Raw genomic sequence first — 21,506 nt, 5'->3', positions numbered from 1 at the left:
GCATCATTACCCCAGTCTTCAGTGTCACATGATCCTTCAGAAATCACTCTATGCTGATTTGCTGCTCAAGAAACATCTATTATTATTATTATTATTGTTATGAAAACAGTTGTTCTGCTTCATATTTAGTCAGTGATACATTTGTTTTTAGTGCTGTCAAACGATTAATCGTGATTAATCGCATCCAAAATAAAAGTTTGTGTACTGTGTATATTTATTACGTATATATAAATACACATACATACAGTATATATTTAGAAAATATTTACAGGTATTTACATATATATGTTTATATTTGTATAATTTATATTTTATATAAATATATTTAATATATAAACCTGAAAAAAAAATTATTAAATACAAATACTTGCATTTGTGTGTATTTACATAATAAATATACACAGTACACACATGTATAATCTAAACAACAACTTTTATTTGACAGTTTGACAGCACTATTTGTTTGAAGGATTCCTTCATGAATGGAAAGCTCAAAAGAAAAGCATTTATAATTGCATTTAAAATGACTTTACTGTCACATTTAAACAATTTAATGCATCCTTTATAAATAAAAGTATTAATTACTTTTACTTAAAAAAATTATAATCTTATTGATCCCCAAACTTTTGAAAGGTAGTGTATGTAGTCAAGTAACCAGCTAGATGAAAACCAGTCACAAGTACACTTGCAGTTTTATTTGGTAACTGTGTCTCGGCTGACCACTTGTGATTGGATCACCTGAGATTAATGTTCATACCAGGTATAAACAGAGCCTTTACACAGAGTCACAGTGCTGTTCCTACTCCATATGATTCTTCACTTTCTCTTTTTCTCTCACACACTCTGTCGTCAGACTGGCACTACAGGCTTGTCTCTGTTCTGTGTGAGGGAACACAGGACTCTTTGTGCTCTCCTCTGTTTTTTTTCTTGTTGCATTCAAAGTTGTGGGTGTTTTCAAAAATTTAAACAATCTTTCCTGTTTTATAATGATGCTTTCAAATATTTGCCTCTTTAAGCAGATTATGCCAGACTAAGCATACATTTGGACTAGAATAGTGCAGTCTTAGGCTATAATACTGGTAGAAAGTGCATTCAAGTATTCATTATTGAAATTGCCAGTCTATTTTGTCCCATGCAGTTTTGATTTTCACTTCTGCTATTTTGTACTTCCCATAATGCAAGAGAGTATTACTATAGTTCCTCCTCTCTGGTAGACTTTTCTGTACATGATGCTATATCCGAAATCACATACTTCCCTAGTATCGAGTAGGCGAAAAACAGTATGTGAAAAGAGTCTGAATAAACTATTCATTAAAAAAAGTAGGTGAAACCTAACCAGATGACCAACTGCTTCCGGCGAGATCCGAATCTGATTAACATTTTACTGGAGGATTTGTGAATGGCAGTGAAGCAGCACACATGACAGTGACAACAACATAGCATGTAATCTGTATTTCATTCATAATAAATACATATTAAATATAACATACTTTTTAGTGGTTGTGAAGTACTTAAAGAAGTACTACTGAGGGAGTATGCAATTTGAGTCTGAGCAAATTTCCTTTTCAAGACTAGTCAGTTGGCGGACATCTTCATGACAGTCCTTATCAAAAGTGCTGATTGCATTTTTTTTTTTTTTACTATGGTGCGATATTGAGCATAATTTCTCCTATTCATTTTTACAGTTAAATCGCCTCTACGTTGGGTTCAGTTTTTAGTAGCTGATGTTGTTGTTCTTGCTTACGAAAGCTTATAAAAAGATGACATGGGAGCTTTGATCCCATCATGGGAAAAAGAGTTGATGAACTTCCTGTCAGTGAATTACATTGTGTTTATAAGAGGGCTTTCAGTAGTGGCGCTTTGGTGGCATCTAGTCGAATTGAGTCTTTTAATTCCTATCATGAGCTCACAGAGTGCTCTGCGAAATTGCATGTTATGAAATGGATAGTTATTATCCTGGATGCTGATTGGTCAATCCAGTCATGCTGAATTACACAACACAGAAATGTCTACAATGCAAAACAACAGCTTTTTACAGTAGCTACTTGTACGGGTTTGTTCAAATCCTTAACCCTAAATTTGAGCAATACAACTAAAAATGGTTAATATGTGATACAGCTACTTCAATAGAGTATGTGTTCATATCAATAGCTCTTTAGAGCCTATTCACACCAATAGCGATAACTAAAGTAATTAATAAAGGGATAGTTCAGCCAAAAATAAAAATTCTGTCATTAATTATTCAGCCTCATGTCGTTCCAAACCCGTAAGACCTTCGTTCATCTTCAGAACACAAATTAAGATATTTTTGATGATGAAGAGCTTGCTGACCCTCCATAGACAGCAAAACAACTGAAATGTTCTCAGACCTAGAAAGGTAGTTAAGGACATCGTTAAAATAGTCCATGTGACATCAGTGGCTCAACCGTTATGTTATGAAGCTACGAGAATACTTTTTGTGTGCAAAGAAAACTAAAATAATTACTTTATTTAGTCATTTCTTCTCCTCTGTGTCAGTCCTCGTTGCGACAGTCTGCGATTGGGAATTTCATGTGAGGGTGAAAGATTTTCCCACAAATTGGTCATACAGATTTGCCATGTTAATCTACAGAAATCTCGGTTTGAAAAGTGACTTCCGAGTGAGATGTGCATTTATACATTGTTACTTTATTTACAATAAACATTGGATCTTTTGTTCTTATGAAATTTGCCAAAATATTGCTAATGTAACTGTCTCACTTTTTTTTTTTTCATAAAATACAATAAAAGAGTACAGTGTAGTCCACACCACAATTATTCCAGCCGATGAATGTTAAAACATTGACAGCCGATCAAAATTCATTCAAAGTGCTGGCTGTAATGTTGTCAGAACATAACTGAAGCTTACGCTTAGAATAAATATACTATTAATGAGTGTTGTAGCTATCGTTATAGTTATCATTCTTGGTGAGAATAGGCCTTTAAGCTGAATAGGCCTTGCATCACAGGAAGATATATGTGACAAATCATCTAAACTGTGTGCCCCACAGGCCTAAAGATGCCATGCGCGCGGTGAAAAAGAGACTCAACGGCAACAGGAACTTCCGTGAAGTGATGCTGGCTCTAACCGTGAGTGACAGTGTGCTGGACATTCTCTCACTTTCACATAAACCCTTGTGTTTATACTGTCATACAGTAAATGAAGGTGGAGGAGCCACCGTTAATTGTTAATGAAGACTGAGTACTTTGTAACCCTCCCCCAGGCCTGCCGGAGGCTATTTTGACATTTGAAGAAGGTATTTTGTGAGGATTTGAATGCATTATGTTCCTGATTTGTGTGGTCATCTGGGAGCTTCAGCTTGTCTAAATAATCAATAATCTCTGCTTGTATAATTGTGTTTTCTAGGTGCTGGAGACTTGCGTTAAAAACTGCGGCCACCGTTTTCACGTCCACGTCGCCAATAGAGATTTCATCGAAGGTGTCCTGGTGAAGATCATCACTCCGAAGACCAACCCTCCTGCTATAGTACAGGACAAAGTGCTGTCACTGATTCAGGTGAACTGAGTGAGACGAACCGCCCAAGCCAGAATGCAAACTTCCTCCTGATCTCTTCCTTCGTTTCTGCAATAAAACCACCACTGATGGCCATGCTGCATTTTCATTCAGAATGGGTGCGGGCTGTGCGCTTTCAGTAGGGCTGGAAACTAGGTCTGATGGACTTGGTCTGTGAGGCTGCTTGTGATTGCATTAATTCTAGTTGACTGGAAGCCATTACTGAATCAGATTGACTCAGTTTAGAGTAGATCGCTGACAGTTTCCTTGATGGTATACAGGGCATAGTTGCATTTAGTTGTCTCTTGCATTTTCTCAAATCAAATGGTTACATGGTTTTTCAGCCTCTAAAATTTCACACTGAATTGTCTTTTTATTTTATTTAATTGAGTTTTATTTATTTTTGATTTGGCAACTACATTTTCGGGCCGTCTGAGAACAAATGAATCAAATCCATCTTTATTTGACCCTCCAACTCTAGCACTCTGTATTCTAATTCTATTTTATTTATTTGTTGTTTTGACCCTCTAACACTTGCACTGTCTATTCATTTTCTAACTGCTTGTTTTCAACCGAGACTTGTCATAGCACTTGCATATTATTGCTCATTTGTTGGTTTTGAGTCTATTGTCATCATTTGTAAGTCACTTTGGATAAAAGCGTCTGCTAAATGACTAAATGTGGTCTTTATAACTACCACTATTAGATAACAAGTGTATCCCTAACATCCAGAGCACATTTTCTGCCAAACTTAGCAATTATAAGCATTTTCTAACCTAGTGTTTCTCAACCAGGGGCCCAGGGCCCAATAGGAGGCCTCAGCAAACTTCCAAGGGGTTCTTAAGATGACTTAAAGTGTTTTAAAGACAAAACAAACAAACAAAAAATCTGAATATATACAGTCACATAAAACTGTAAAAGTCATGATGCGTTTGAATATTTTTGTGAACAGAGGAGGGGCCAAAAATAAAAAAAGTTGATCAATAACCTGCTCTAACCTATTCCATGTACTTGGACCTCAACGATTTCCACCTGTGTACTGTAAATTTATCAAGAATGGCCATTAGCAAGAGTGATTAACAAAATTCAGTGTGCACATGCATTGAGTTGTGAGTTCCTTTTACCTGCTAAAAACCATGTATTGCTAATGGTTGAAAACTTTACCTGATAATGCCAAATTAGGTGTAAATTAGGAGTCACTTCCTGTGGGATAGCTCTTGTATAGTTCCACTATACATTAACCAATCACCTCTCTGTCTTTGTGTTTCGGTCCAGGCTTGGGCTGATGCGTTCAGGAGCAGCCCAGACCTCACTGGAGTCGTGCACATTTATGAGGAGCTGAAGAGGAAAGGAGTTGAGTTCCCAATGGCAGACCTGGATGCTTTGTCACCCATCCACACACCACAGCGGGTGAGAAACACACAACACTCACAGGGTTTAGCAGTGGGTTCTTCAATAAGTTTTCAATTATTTTCGCTTCATGCTTTCTTGTGTGTCATTCTAGGGAGTCCCAGAGGTAGATCCAGGCACACACAAGTACAGAGCGTCTGTTCAGCCCAACACAGCATCTCAAACGGGCCCTAAACCTGCAGCTGCTGCAACAGCTGACTTCAACCCCACCCAGATCCCACCTGTATCGGGACCCATCACAGCAAACCCAGAGCAGGTCATATTCACCTCAGAATAGACTTTGATGTATTCAGTGCTAAGATGAAATGTGTTGAAAACCTGCTCCAAAACCAATGAGCTGACTACACGTGACGCGACAAGCAATTTGGGTGTCTACACCAAACGCGACGCGACAGAATCAGTATCACAGCCAATCAGAATTGTGTGTGGGCGGGCTCTCTCTGAAAGAGCACTGCACTCGCAACGAAATGGATAAGTTTATAATCTAATTCGTAAATATCAAACCTTTTTAACATCATTACATGTACATACTGAGTGACTGATAGCATTATTGTCATGGAAAACGTTTGTATTGTGTTCGCAGTTTTAACGTACATGTTTGCTTTAATTTACTTTCAAGATCTGAGGGAAACTATCTGCTGTATGGCTATAATGTCACGCAAAATGATATTCAAACTCACATTAGACACGTTTAACTTTGAATAAAGCACATAATCAGTACCTGAGATTATCACTGTCATATAGTTTGTATGTTGTTGTTCTTATTTTGTTCTTAAATAGAAATTTCGCATGTCGCCGTCGTGGCTAGTTAGGACAAAATCTCCGATTAACATGAAAAAGCAACCTTTTATCACGTGTCACGGCATCTCCACAGAGTTATGATGGGAGCACACCAAAAGCAAATTTAATTATTTGCGCAAGTAGATTGCGTACAAAGTCAATGCAAAGACACGAACAGATGACAATATATGCGTTAATTGCGTCTTCCGCGCAAGAACTTGAGAGGAAAAATCGCACGACACATTGTCGCACAAGCCGATCAATGAAGAATTTATTGACCGTCCGGTTTGACAAGTCCAGTTTTTATCAGAAAATGGGATGATTTTATTTGTGCGAGTGACAAAAACACTGTGCAAGTAATCTAAAGCGATAACGCGAAACAAATATTCGCTTCACTTTTTGTGTGGACACACCGTTACAGCTAAGAACAGTTTATTTTGAATAATGCTTTAGAAATAATCTTAATCTGAAACATTTTCCTTTCTTCCATGCAAAAGTTTGGGGCATTAAGATTTTATTATTATTATTATCAATACTCTTATTCAGCAAGCATGCAAAAAAGTGATAAAAATTTGACACTAAATATTTAAAAAAATATATATATATACATTTCTTTACTATCGCAGTATCACAGTTTCCACAAAAATATTAGGCTGCAACTATTTACAGCATTTGACAATAATAAGAAATGTTTCTTGAGCAGCAAATCAGCATATTAGACTGATTTCTGAAGGATCATGTGACACTGAAGACTGGAGTAATGATGCTGAAAATTCAGCTTTGCATCACAAGAATAAATTACATTTGACAATATATTCACATAAAAAGCAGTTATTTCACAATATTACTGTTTTTGCTGATTCGGAAGTGTTTTGTTTGTGTGTACAGATCGCAAGGCTGAGAAGTGAGCTGGACATTGTGCGTGGGAATATTAAAGTGATGTCGGAGATGCTGACAGAGATGGTGCCAGGCCAAGAAGACGCCTCTGATCTCAAACTACTCCAGGTCTGAGAGTTTTCCCACTACGCTCAAATCTTTTGTACAAAGAATATGCATATAAATGATGCCATATGTTTACCTAGAGCAGTTGAACACAAATTCAATTCAATGAATCTGTGACCTAGCAGCTAGCATAGCTTCTCGGGCATATTGAGCTGTGTTGCTCATGTTGGCTATATTATATGGGTTCTAATCCAGCAACATCCCATTCTCCTTTCTTCTCACCAAAATTTTCCATGTTCTTAATTCTCACCACTACAATAAAAGGCCATATTAGTAAAAAAAAAGATATTTTGAATCTAAATATCACCACTAGAGGGGTGTAGCAATACAGTGTTTTAAAATAGACAAGCACCTCATATACTGCATGTCTATGATTCTGTTCATTATATAGGTTTGTTTGTACATTATTATGTCCTTTCTATACTCGTCTGGGAAAATGTTCCATAATAATGTACACTGATTAGAATAACAGCAAAGCTGAACCACGTCTTGTGTGTCAGGAGCTGAACAGGACGTGTCGAGCCATGCAGCACAGGGTAGTGGAGCTCATCTCTCGCGTGTCTAACGAAGAGGTCACAGAAGAGCTGCTACACATCAATGATGATTTAAACAACATCTTCCTGCGCTATGAGAGGTGAGAAGTGGTGTCTGTCACAAAAAGTTTCCCTCGTCAGCCTTTATCTGACAGCTCTCAGAGGAAGCTCTGACGCAATGTCTCCGCACTCAGCTCAGGCTTCCCTTTGATTTCCCTTCCTTTGCTTTAGAGCAGAAAACACATTTACATTTCTTTCATCTCCATCGTGATGAGTGCTTTTGATATTTCATCGGCGCTCTGTGTTCTATCAGGTATGAAAGATACAGAGTAGGCAGAGCAGCACAAAACAACGGGGTGAGTTTGACACTGCTGCAGCACTGCCTTCTTAACACACAAAATACTGTCTGTATCAGTATAAAAAAATAATCTTTTAATTGTTTGTCTTTGTTGTGGAGTTGTATGGTACAAATATGCCCAATGATAATATTTGTCTGTTGAGTGCATGCTCATATTTTGCTTTTTTGTGTGTTTTTTTTATTTATTATTATTTTATTGTTTGCATGATGCTTAGCTGAGAGAGGCAAGTATGATGCATCATTGTTGTGTAGATGTGAGTGAAGTGGAGTGTAAACCATGGCTGAGTGTAATGCATTGCCTATTAACTCTAGAGAGATTTAGACCCTAGAAATAAAACTATTGTTTCTCATTGTCTCCATTACTTGTCCTGTCCTGTACAGATGTTATATGCCTTGTTTCTCTAACAATTTGTACAGCCTTTCCATAAAAAAAAAGATCTCAGACTCTTTAGTCTGAGAGAAGTGTAATCCTCACCTGTGTATGTGAATTTGCAGGTTTATTATGATATTTAAATTGATTAATGGATGTAATTAACTTAAAAGTATGGTAAATCAGGAAATATTTTTTACATGAATTTATTATTATTATTACTATTATTATTAAATTATATTAATAAAATATTATATATGTTATAAAAATGTATTAATAATTACAAATATAGGATTATATATATATGTATGTGTATGTGTATATATAATCTTGTATTTGTAATTACTAATTTATTTTAAACTAATTTATAAAAGTTATTCAATTACATTTATTAAAGTTGTAATTAATTATACTGTTTTCATAATCTTTTATGTGCTCTTCTATATATTAATCTGAAATTTAGCTAAAATATTAATCTAAAAATAAAATTGCTTAAATTAAAAAAAATGCTACGATATTCAAGGGCTATTTAACTGCTTTTTAAATTATTATTTTTTTTTTTCCTGAATTAAGTTTTATTAAAATATTATTAGAATGCCTTTATTATGCCACTATATAACAGGTGAAGTAATAGTTGTTTTGACTCTTATTGAAAACTAAGTGTGTGTTGTGAATGCACAGGTCCTGAATGAGGCTTCAGAGGAGGATAATCTTATAGATTTGGGCCCTGCTTCTCCAGCAGTGGTCACTCCTCGAGTCAGCACTACACCCACTCGTACACCCACATCCACCCCGCAGCCTCCTCCGCCTGCTCCTCCTGCTGCTGCTACTGTATCTCTCTCGACACAGCTGACAGGACTTGGTGAGAGTCTCACACGCACATCTTAATTAGGATGACAATATAGACTAAATACAGCCAATAAACCTAAAAATCTGTTAATTTAAAACCATATTCATAAAAGTAATTAACATGATTTTTTTATGACTTTGTCATGATTTACCCCCGGTAGATGTGGGTGCAGACAGCGTCAGCGGCACTCTCAGCTCTCTGACCGCTCACAACCCTCAGGACGACTTTGACATGTTCGCCCACACCAGGTCCAGCTCTCTGGCTGACCAGCGCAAAAAGTGAGTGCCATTTCCACACCACTATAGTCAAACCACATAAAAAAAATCAACTCTAAACTGTTTTCTCTGCTTATTTCCAGCGTTAAATACGAGGAACCTCAGGCTCTGGTGGGCCTGGCGTCTGCTTTAGACATCAGACAGCAAAATGCCACTGGGGTGAGTTTCCTACCGCATGCGTGTACATAGAGTAATGAAGGGTTTTGGTTTTGTGTGGTGCTAATGGCTGACGAGACGCTCTGATCAATGCATGTTATTACTTAGACTTCACTGTTTCTCAGAAGATGGGGACTTGCACTAGTTTTGAATGGCAAATTTAGCACATTTCTAGTCCTTTGCCTTTGCATGTCAGTCGTAGCCACTTTTGGCATAAAAATGCTCCTGTTTCCTATGTATTGGCACTGTGAGGTCTTCATGAAAGAATATAAGTTGCTGCCTTCATAAGACCATTGTGCTATGTATAATCCTTACAAAATACCACTAGAATAATTGTTGCTGTAATTAAAATGTGATGATTGGTATTAGCCACCATTAAACTTAATGCCAAAAAAGTTGTTCTATGTTTCTACACTCAACTGTTTGAGAGCATTTTTCTAATATTTTTTGTCTAGTTAATAATATATAATAATGAAATATACAAAATAAAAAATAACCCATACATAATTATTAAAGTATATGCCAAGCTATTTCATAAGGTTTTCATTCCTTTAAAGGGATAGTTCACCCAAAAATGATAATTCTGTCATTAATTACTCACCATCATGTTGTTCCAAACCCATAAGACATTCGTTCATCTTCAGAACACAAATTAAGATATTGTTTATGAAATCTGAGGGTTTTCTGACCCTCCATAGACAGCAATGCAACTACCATGTTCAAGACCTAGAAAGGTAAGGATATTTTTTAAAATAGTCCATGTAACATCAGTGGTTCAAGAGAAGAAATTGTTGAATTAAGTTGTTATTTTTGTTTTCTTTGCGCACAAAATGCATTTTCATAGCTTCATAAAATTAAGATTGAACCACTGATGTCACATGGACTATTTTAACAATGTCCTTACTGCCTGTCTGGGTCTTGAACGTGTCAGTTGTGTCTATGCAGGGTCAGAAAACTCTCAGATTTCATCAAAAATATCTTCATTTGTGTTCTGAAGATGAACGAAGGCCTTATGGGTTTGGAACGACATGAGGGTGAGTAATTAATGACAGAATTTTCATTTTTGGGTGAATGAACCCTTTAATAATTTAATTCTTTTAACAAGGCTTTTGTATCACAGAACAGTTGTATTATCTTGCCAAAAAAATACCAACAAAAATTCACATTGGATTTAAACTGAATTTTCACATGAGTCAAGCAGTGTTCAAGTTATTGTATGTATCGTTTTATATTAATTTATGAATAAATAAATAGATCTGGTCACAAAATGAGCACCAACTCATTGACCCTTAAATGAGATCCCTTATTATTCTATTAGTGGTGTTTGCTAAGGCAGTTTAAGGCAGCTAACTCAGTTTTTAACTTTAACACAAAAACATGTTTTTGAATAAACGTAATATAAAGAATTATGAAATCTTCAAGAGTGATATTAGGAAATCGTTTTAGACTGATTGTATCTATGGTACCAGACGTACATGTGTTGAAATCAGCCAAGGTTACATAACGGACGTGGCTTAGAGGTGCAATTCATAGCAATCAGCCCATGGGTCAAAGTTTACACCTCTTTTTCCCCCTCTTTGTTTGTTTGCTTTTCCACTCCATCTACCTTAGTTCATTGACTCCCAAGTTACTTTCTCTTGCCTTAAATGACACCAGCTTCAGTTCTCCTGAAGATGGAGGTGTATGTGTTTGTGGTGGGTGCTTTGTTCTTCTTCACATCTGTAAGGTGTTTTCTGTTGTTGATTTAGCCGAATGTAAAAGGTCCTAACGCTGAGTTGGAGCCCATAGACAGCTGGCTCATTACCCAAGGAATGGTGAGGATTTCACCAGAACCACTGTCCCCTCCGTGTCCACCCACGTCCTCGATCTCCATCCCTTACCTCCCACTACCACTAAAACACACCCACAGTAAAAGGGAGAGGCGCTCTCTCACAGCCTGCTGCGTTGATATGCGGAGGAGCCACTCGCATGTGTTAAGAGATCAGCCAAACATGAAAAATCTGGCTTTATTTACTCACCCACAAGACATGACTGACTCATGTCGTGCTGTTATTTTTCCAAGAAAACAGCTTTTCATAAGTTTATAATGACCACAGCTGTCAAACTCCACAGAAGCACTATAAAGGTATGTAGTGCAACAGTTGGGTTAAATAAGTAAAAACTACATTCATATTCTCTATAGGAAAATTATTTTTTAACTGATGAACTTTTAAATGAAAACTTCACCCAAAAATGAAAATGCATTCACTCTCAGGCCATCCAAGGTGTAGATGAGTTTGTTTCTTCATGAGAACAGATTTGGAGAAGTTTGATTTGAAGCATTACGTAACTTGCTCAGCAATGGAGTGAATGGGTGCCGTCAGAATGAGAGACCAAACAGCTGATAAAAACATCACAATATTCCACAAATAATCCACACCACTCCAGTCCATCAATTAACATTTTATGAATGGAAAAACTATGTTTGTAAGAAACAAATCCATTAGTAAAGGGATAGTTCACCCAAAAATGAACAGTCTGTCATTAATGACCTTCGTTCATCTTCGGAACACAAATTAAGTTATTTTTAATGAATTCCAAGAGCTCTCTAACCCTCCCATTGACAGCAATGTAATTACCACGATATAGGTCCAGAAACGTTGCAAGGAGATCGGTACAATAATAAGTGACATCAGGGGTTTTTACGAATTTTACGAAGCTACGAGAATACTTTTTGTGTGCAAAGAAAAAAAAAACGACTTTATTCAACAATTCGTCTCCTCCACGTCACCCTAGTGCTATTTTGAAGAGTATCTGCTGAACGTAAACAGCGCATGCTGTTGTGTGTCAGCTGCGTCACGCAGATACGTTGTTTTCGTTTAGATCAAAGCATAAACAACGTAGAAAACGTATCCGTGTGGCACAGCTGACACACAACAGCATACGTTGTGTAGGAAACAAATTGTTGAATAAAGTCGTTGTTTTTATTTTCTTTGCGCACAAAAAGTATTCTCGTAGCTTTGTAAAATTACAGTTGAACTCCTGGTGTCACATGGACTATTTTACCGATCTCCTTGCTACATTTCTGGATATTTCTTGATCGTGGTAATTACATTGCTGTCTATGGAGGGTCAGAGAGCTCACGGAATTCATCAAAAATATCTTGATTTATGTTCCGAAGATGAATGAAGGTCGTACTAGTTTGGAATGACATGAGGATGAGTAATTAATGACAGAATTTACATTTTTGTGTAAACGATCCCTTTAAGTCAACTTCAAACTATTGTTTTTGGCTAAAATATGAATCGTCTGTCCATAAAATTGCTTTGTCCAGTAAAAAAGTTGTCTTGTCTGAATCAGGAGAGAAATATACTAAGATGAAGCACCATTTACAAGCAAAAACTGTTCTAAACAAATATGAATTTTGATGTGAGAGGACAACGGGACTTTTTCACTGGAGAAATTGTTTCAATTATGGATTATGGACTTTGCTCAGAAGTGTTTAAAGTTAAAATGCCTTAATTATGGATTTGTTTCTTGCAAACATGCAGCTTTTCTGTTCACAAGACGTTAATGGATGGACTGGAGATATTGTTACTGTTTACTCCGTTACAGCTGAGTTACTGTGGATTACTTGTGAATTATTGGGAAGTTTTTATCAGCTGTTTGGACTCTCGATCTGATGGCACCCATTCACTGCAGAGGATCCATTGATGAGCAAGTCATGTTTTTTATTTTTCATTGTAAGGAAAATACAGCCATGAAAAAATGCTTTTTTTCTCTCAACATCTCTGATCTAATAACTCTTGAGAGGCTCTAGGGCCATTTCTGGGCTTTTATCTTTGCTCTGTCCCTTTTACTGTGAATTTCTTCATCACCTCATTTTCATTGATCATCACAGGTAGGAAACCCCTACTTTTTTCAGGGTAAAAGCAGTAGATTTCATCTTATCTATTTCATACACTAGCTAGACCCTGGACTTTAACATGAATTAACACAGTTATAACCGGCCCTCGGCTCGTGGAAGGTTCTGGATCCTGTGTTCAGTACAGCTCCAAACGTTTCAAAAGACGTTCACACTGATAAAACGTTCCCTGAAGTCGTTCATTTTTAATGAGAGCTGCTAATTCCAGATAGCATGAGCAACAGTGACTGTTGACGATGCAGTGTGGATGTGTCTAGTGGTGCAACAAAGTTTAACTTTATGCAAATGAGCTGCAACACCAATAAGAAATTAAGATCTGTCTCCCACAGGAGAATGTTAGTTTTAGTGTTCAGCCCATCAGTAACATTACGGCACCCAACAGTATGATGAACACTAAAAAATGCACTACCGTTCAAAAGATTAGGGTTTGTAGGATTTTTTTCTGCTTTCTTTTGCTTACACAGGCTGCCTTTATTTGATCAAAAATTTAGTAAAAAATTGAAATATTTTTAAAATTTAAAATAGCAGTTTTCCATTTGAATGCAGCCTGTATATTAAAATGTAATTAATTTCTGTAATGCAAAGCTGAATTTTCAGCATCATTACTGCAGTCTTCAGTGTGACATGATATTATTCTGATACCGAGTTGCTGGTCAAGAAACATGTATTATTATCAATGTTGAAAATATGGCTTAATTTTTATGGAAACGGATAATGTGTTTTTCCAGGATTCTTTGATGAATAGAAAGTTTAAAAGAACATCCTTTATTTGAAATAGAAATGTTGTGTAACACTAGAAATATATTTACTGTCACTGATCAATGCAATGCATCTTTGCTGAATAAAAGTATATAATACATAAGTAAATAAATCTTTCTGACCCCAAACTTCTGAAGGGTAGTGTAAATAAAATTACTGTCAGTGTGAATACACTTTATGCTGTCCAGCAGTTTGGTTCTTCATATCTTAAACTGGACAGCTGTGTGGTCAGAGCCTTTCCATCTCCATCATCGCTATTATTGACAATAACATAGAAAAACTCCCCTCCTCACCTCATTAATTCACAACATTCTAATCTGAATGACAGTCCTCTTCTCACTTTTGTAGTTTAGCAGATTTAACTTAACCAAAATAGCCGAAAATATAACCTGGGATGAAATAAAAATGAATGAATGCATATTTTTTATTCTTATATTATAATATATTATCCTCCACGTTTGGCTGCTTTTATGATTTCTTTCCTGATTCCAAACATTAAAATAAATAAATAGGTATTACGTACACATACAGTACATACTAAGACATCAAATTAAGAAAATGAAATTTTCTGTTTGTAAAGAAATTCATGCATTGCCACAATTTAAATGTGTCCACAAAACAAATTTCATACAGCTGAATAAATACTTAGTTTTGTCCAAACTTTGGACTGGTAGTGTTTAAAAACTTTTATTTTGAATCTTGATCTTAACAAATAGAAGAAATGACACTGAAAACTTCTTGTGGCTGTTACATTTGATATATATATATATAAAACAATGTAATGTACAAACAATTCTGTCCTGTCCAGCAGAAATACATGGAGAAATATTGACTGTAGGGGGAGCTCTTGTGCCGTTGTTCTCATGTTGCTGTCAAACTATGATTATCAAGCTCTGATTATGGAGCTTGTCTCACAGAATAGTCCTATATTCTTAATGATAAACGCTTCTCTATTCATTCATTCCTTCTGTGTCCTTTCATTTTTCACTGTCACAGCATGTGAAACAGTGTTGCTCCAGCTCTATGTGCAAGCCGTGTGTGTGTGTGTGAGAGAGAGAGTGTGTGGCGTGCGTGTTTTGGCTCGGTTTGACATTGATTGCATTTTTCTGTTGTTGTTATTTTCCTCTCAGACCTTCTGGTGATTTTATTGTTTGTGTTTTTGTTTGTCGGGGGTGGCTTTTTTGTTCTTTCGTGGCTTTGGGGGTCTTTGGTTTGTCCATGGCTTTGCTCCATAGATCCCTGTATCGCAGTCCTCTGTCATGGATGACATTGAGGAGTGGCTCTGTGCTGATGTGGTGAGACTTCTTTACCTTGATTTCATTCTGTCTGTTTTTGTTTCCATGTTAACATCACGTCGTCTTACTCGCTTTCATTTAACCAAGTCTGTTTGGTTCTATTTTCGGATTTTTTTCCCACCTCAGTAATTCATTTCCACCAATCACGTTGTCTGTCCACCATATGCCACTCATTCACGTGATACTAATGAACATTAACTAGGGATAATTTATTAGCAATTTAAGATGTGCGTAAAGCTCCAGCCTGTGGTGTTGGAGGAACTCATGAGCGTGTTCAGATGCACAGAGAAGGGTGATGTTGGTGAATGTTGCAGTTCACTGGTGCCGGATGCTTTCTCTCATCTGTTCTTATGTCATTTGACGGAGTTGTGTTTGTACCGATATTCAAATAACTGTGTAGTTTGTTGAAGCCAATAAATGTGAGGTGTTGTGATATATGTCCATTGAACAGTGTTGGGGAAGGTACTACAGGGATTCAGTTGTTACGATATTTGTTTTAAATAGCCAATACTTATTTAGTGATAATACCTTGGACCTAAAAAGAATTGCAGAGAATTTGAAACAAACTCCAAATTCATACAAATTTACGAAATCAGAAGAATGTAAGCATTTGCTGACAAAGCTGATCCAAAAATGTCCAATAAGTTGATTTATTTGGCCTGTTTTTTGAAAAAGTAGTTAGAAATACTACAATTTACAATTACATTGAAGCTGTTTAACTGTATGTGTCTTTTAGGTAATTGTCAGATAAAATATAGCAATTAAAAAAAACTAAGTATTTTTACCGTTCAATGTTTGGATCCATTATTCCATATCCATTATCCATTGGACATATTAACTTGATCAAAAGCGACAGTAAACACATTTATAATGTTACAAAACATTTCTATTTCAAATAAATGCAATTCATTAAAGTATCCTGACAAAATGTATCAATGATTTCCTCAAAAATAGGAAGCAGCAAAACTGATTTGAACATTGATAATAATAAGAAATATATTTTTTTGAGCAGCAAATCATTATATTAGAATGATTTCTGAAGGATCATGTGACACTGAAGACTGGAGTAATGATACTGAAAATACAGCTTTGATCAAATCAATAAATTACATTTTAAAATATATTCAAATAGAAAACTGTTATTTTAAATTGCAATAATATTTCGCAATATTACTGATTTTACTGTATTTTTGATCAAATAAATCAAGACTTTTTAAGAGACTTTCATAAATAATAAAAAATCTTACCAAGCCCGACTTTTGAACAGTAATGTAATTTACATACAGCTGATCTGTGGCAAATCTAAACAGTAGGGAAAAAAAAAGATCCTCATTGAAGACAGAACCGACTGATTTACTGAAATAAAATCATTTCTCAAAACTACATATAAGTGAATGTGTTTGATCACGCTACACTTAGTTTATTGGATGTTACCGGAAAAGCTAGACTATTTCAAAAACAACTTAGTTAAGTTAGAGGGATCACTTTCAGTCAGTTTCTTCCCAACACTGATAAGGAAAATGCATACATATGTACCTTTGTTTATAAAAACGTCACTCTGTAAAGTGGTTTTCCAGCTGAATGGTAGGTACTTGTTCATTCTGTGTTTATATGGCACAATGTGGCATTTAAGTAAGAAAACTGACTGGTCTGAAGAGTTAATAATTTTATTCTCTTTACTTCCTTAAACAGAAGGGTGAAGAGGCCGAGGATGGAGTCACGAGTGAAGGTACAGTGTGAGAGCTAAAAATTTAAATATTTAAATACTATTTCAAATTTGCATTACCTATATAAAGCCTGCTCTATCATATTTGAGACACACATTTCTAAGTTCACATTCATCTTAACCAACAGATCCATGTGGAACGAATCGATTTTTTGACTATTATTTCATGGCAGGCTTTAAACTCATGAATGTAGTTGACAGTTGTTCTCCTGATGTCTCTTTAGAGTTCGACAAGTTCTTAGAGCAGCGGGCCAAAGCCGCAGACCAGGCTTCACCGCTGGCCCCCGCCGCAGAGCCCAGACCTCCAGTGAGCAGCAACCGCAGGAGGACACAGCAAACGGAGGACAATCTCTTTGCCTTGTAGAACAGTGACGGGACAAATGCTCTCGCTGGTGACAGCAACCACATTCCCTCCAGCACTCCACCTGTTCCTTTACAAACCTACTGATGTTATACGGCAGCAAGACCCCTGTCTAAGATCCCCGCCTGATAGAGCACTGTGAGAATCCTCGTAACCGCAGACTTTGAGCTGAACGGCGCAGTCAAGCAATGGCTTAAGCACACATGTAGCCAAAATGATTCTCTTTAGAGGGCTCGCTTCTTTCATTCCTGTCAAATAATAGTCGAATAGAGCTGCTTGGTTTTGTATTTATCGTTCATTAATGAACTAACGCTCTGAAAGTTTGTCATTCCATGAGGCGAGGTATTCATGTGGGTCAGTTCTTCTGAGTCAGCTGTGGATTGTGATTCAGTCTGTCTCTGTGGTAAATAGAGCAGGAAAATATTAGATCTTAATCAGGCGTAGGAGCGCAGAGACAGCGGGCGTCGCTCGTGATTGGCTGTCATGTTTATGAGGCTCTGGTGACGAAAAGTGGCTATATTCTCGTACTTATCATGTGCGGATTACCAAAGACAGAAGAATAAACGTGTTTTCCATCGATAAAGGTTTTTGTAAAAATATGTTAACTCTATTCAAAGAGTTGAGGTTTGCTGAGCCATCACGGTTTTACGGTTTTAAAGGCACCGTTTGAGGGCATTTTAAAGCATAGATCAGATGTCTGCATATGAAATTTAGTGATTCAAAAATACGAAACATTTGCTTTGAAAAAACGCATCCTAATTTTGGTTATGATGTAGGATTTACTGGAACAGGCTCATTTAAAAGCAAATGTGATATTTCATCCCAAAATCAAAGGAAATATTTTGTTTTTCAACATTGCTAATAATAATAATTATTATTATTATTATTTTCAGCTGTTTTTAAAACTGATTACAACATGGATAATAATAATAAAAATATTTTCAGCTATTTTCAACATTCATAATAATAATAATACATATTTTCAGCTGTTTTCAACATTGATAATAATAATAATAATAATTATAAATATTTTCAGCTATTTTCAACATTCATAATAATAATAATAATAAATATTTTCAGCTGTTTTCAACATTGATAATAATAATTATAAATATTTTCAACTGTTTTCAAAACTGTTTTCAACTTTGATAATAATAATCATAAATAATATTTATTATTATTATCATCAATGTTGAAAACAGTTTTGTAGAAACTGTTTATTTTTTATTTATTTCTTGAGCAGCATTTATTTCTGAAGAAATCAATTACATTTTGAAATGTATTTAAATAGAAAGTTATTTTAAATTGTAATGATATTTCACAATATTACTGTTTTATTGTATTTTTGATCAAATAAATGTGGACTTTTGCGTGTAAGAGACTTCTTTCAGAAACATTAAAAACAATAATTTAAAAAAATTTAATCAAACCCCAAAGTCACACCGTTAAAAATGTTCACACCACCGGTATTTACACTTTTCTGAGCAATTAACTTACAAAAAAATATTTAGAATTTACTCATAATTGAAGCTGCAGTCAAAATAATCCAAAATCAATATTTGAGCAAGTACATAACCAGACAGTGTTCAAAACCATCACCTTATTTTAGCCCGATTCACAACGGTTAGCTAATAAGGTTTTCTAATTTGAGTGGTACGGGTAGGTTTTCGCGGGAAATTAGAGCATGCAGCTGCGTCATTACGTCACGTCTGTAAAGATAAAGAAGTTGTCCCGGCTAGTAGGATATCGCTTGTGAGGATCCTGCAGGTGACGGAGCGTTCATAGCCTTTTCTCACAGCAGCTAGGATAATTAAATCATTTTGATGGTGGATTGTGATCCAGAAAGGATTATGTGTTTATGAAACACATGTGAATGAAATTAAATTATATTCCAGTTTTAAATGTGCTTCTGATTACAGATAGCCTGGGATTACACAAGATTTGTATTTTAAAGAAAACCAGTTCGAAGGGAGCATAGTTTGCTTTTTGGGTTAAAAGAATTTCTTAATATGAAATTTGAATGGCATGACAATTAGAGATTAGACTGTACAGAAATTTAAATCTACACGTTAATACACACTATACTCAGTCATGCAATGCTGATGTTGTTATCATTAATAATTTGAGAATAAAGTATAACAATAATAATCATTTGCACGGTTAGATGTGACATGAGCTAACTGATCTTTAGATTAAATCACCACTGGTAGTGCGATTTATGGTATTGCTTTTTTCCTCAGTTGGTCAGAACAAACGTGGCAGACTTGTTACTTACTTGTTCAGATGACAATATACAGAGAAAATTCTGATTTGGGTCATATATTCCAAGACGTAGGCTAGAATCTGTGATTCCTGAGTATTGGATTGCGGTGACTGACATTCACCTCAAAACATTAGATTCATCTGCGCTGGAGCACAACCCCACGCTCGGAAGATAATTCCGCAAGTAACTGCAATTCCAGCTTTTCAAACAGAGGTGGCGACAAAGGCAAAATTAGACCGCAGCTTTAACTTCTACAGACTCTACATATTTAAACTGATAGAGGGGAAAAAATGGGCTTCGTTTGCTTGATACAATATATCATTTCTGAAATTTCTTTTTTTGGGGTATATGAAACATGACAGACATTTCTTCATAAAATTCGCCCCCTTACTGCATCTTTATGTCAGATTCCTATTTAAGGATTGATTTCAGTCAGCAAAAATTGGCAGATTTGGCAGTGAAGTTAGGAAATGAATGGATATTTTGCTTTGACAAGACCTAACCATGAATTATATTAGCCTAATGGCGTTTGTAAAATATATCCATACGTATACAAAAATGTGTATATATAATAGAAAAGTGTGTATATTACTTAAAGTTTGTATTAACTTTGGTGTAAAAAAAAAATATAAATTTTTAATTGCGTCCCTCTTTTTTGTTTTGTCATGAAAGGGCTTTGCAGGATCGCCAGTGGTTTTCATTCCAGTCCGTTTACAGTCACTTCATTTAAATCATGCTAAATGTTGCACTGCTGTCTTCAAATAGTAGAGCATGGCGCTTGCAACACCACGGTCATGGGTTCGATTCCCAGAGAAAGCAAGAGCTGATAAAATGTAAAAACTGTAACTTGAATGCAAAGTAAGTCGCTTTGGATAAAAGCGTCTGCTAAATGCATAAATGTAACAACACGAGGAAGATCTTCACTTCAGTATTATATGTATATAAAGTAACTGCAGCTAGATCAAGCACGATGCATTTTAAACTCGGAAACCTCAATTGTTAAGCGTCTAATGATGAGAGGGGTTATACTAACAAACCTCCATCACTCCCCTAAATCAGTAAATCAGCAGTTAAAACGTGTAAAACACTGGAGGGCCGTATGCTTTACTCGAACATGAGGCGCAAGTCACTGTGGTTTTGATTGAAATGAAATTGCAGCATGTTCACAAATCAATAATGGCCTGATTTCTTAGCCAAGGCCGTTTGAAAGATATAGCTATTTGTTATGCCATAATGTAATAACAAACAGATTACTGTTAATCTTAAAAAGCTGCAATATCTATTTTTGTTTCCAGCCTTCTAATTACTTGTAAGAAGGAAAGCGTGATACCTATTAGTAATATCTGGCTTGTTCTAAAGAGCTCTGCTTTCATCCGGTGGCAATCATTATTTGGATTAACTGCTTAAATGAATGTTTGCCATGTAATATTAAAAGTCTTAACTATTTTGATTATCTCATAATGTCTTAAATGTATTTTAGAATAATGAAATGTAATAATTTTTCCTATTGTCAGATTTATTGTTTAATCAAACTATTTTATTAAAGTGATCCATTTGCTTAATGCAAACATGTTCTTGTGTGATTCATTTTAACAAGGTTAATTTGGTTTTTAATTTCTCAATTTATTGTATTCAATCTTTACCATGTGTGCAAACGTTTTGTCTTCGAGTTAAAACTTCATTGGTTGCTTTTATGTGATCAAACTACATTTTTAAAGTTCTGTGAAGGTATGAGACATCCAAATTATTAAACGGTAAAAGTACTTCACTGTAAAATAAAAAAAGTTGAGCCAATTTAAAATTTTAAGGCAACCAGCTTCAGCAGATTTTTGAGTTTTCTCAACTTAAATAAAAAATTGAGAATCTCCTCCTATGTTTTCATTTTTGAGTGCATAATATAATTTCTGGATTTTTTTTTTTTTTTTTTAGATT

At 35.6% G+C, this 21,506-nt stretch overlaps 1 protein-coding gene across 1 annotated transcript in view; it reads left to right on the top strand.

Annotated features, from left to right (window-relative positions):
• The window catches only part of tom1l2a (target of myb1 like 2 membrane trafficking protein a), a 30,493-nt gene extending 12,604 nt beyond the window's left edge, over window positions 1-17,889 (top strand). The window contains exons 3-14 of the mRNA XM_079410949.1: window positions 3,030-3,108; window positions 3,386-3,535; window positions 4,808-4,942; window positions 5,037-5,198; window positions 6,611-6,727; window positions 7,225-7,358; window positions 7,571-7,613; window positions 8,667-8,847; window positions 8,996-9,113; window positions 9,194-9,269; window positions 16,917-16,953; window positions 17,175-17,889. Of these exons, the coding sequence (XP_079267075.1) occupies window positions 3,030-3,108; window positions 3,386-3,535; window positions 4,808-4,942; window positions 5,037-5,198; window positions 6,611-6,727; window positions 7,225-7,358; window positions 7,571-7,613; window positions 8,667-8,847; window positions 8,996-9,113; window positions 9,194-9,269; window positions 16,917-16,953; window positions 17,175-17,314 (1,372 nt within the window). The 3' untranslated portion in view covers window positions 17,315-17,889. The remainder of the gene's footprint in view (window positions 1-3,029; window positions 3,109-3,385; window positions 3,536-4,807; window positions 4,943-5,036; window positions 5,199-6,610; window positions 6,728-7,224; window positions 7,359-7,570; window positions 7,614-8,666; window positions 8,848-8,995; window positions 9,114-9,193; window positions 9,270-16,916; window positions 16,954-17,174) is intronic.
• Window positions 17,890-21,506: the final 3,617 nt, after the last annotated feature.

Source organism: Barbus barbus (assembly GCF_936440315.1).
Source record: "Barbus barbus genome assembly, chromosome: 4".
Lineage (NCBI taxonomy): Eukaryota > Metazoa > Chordata > Actinopteri > Cypriniformes > Cyprinidae > Barbus > Barbus barbus.
Note: the sequence above shows the minus strand (reverse complement) of the source record. Positions and strands in the feature narration are given on the sequence as shown.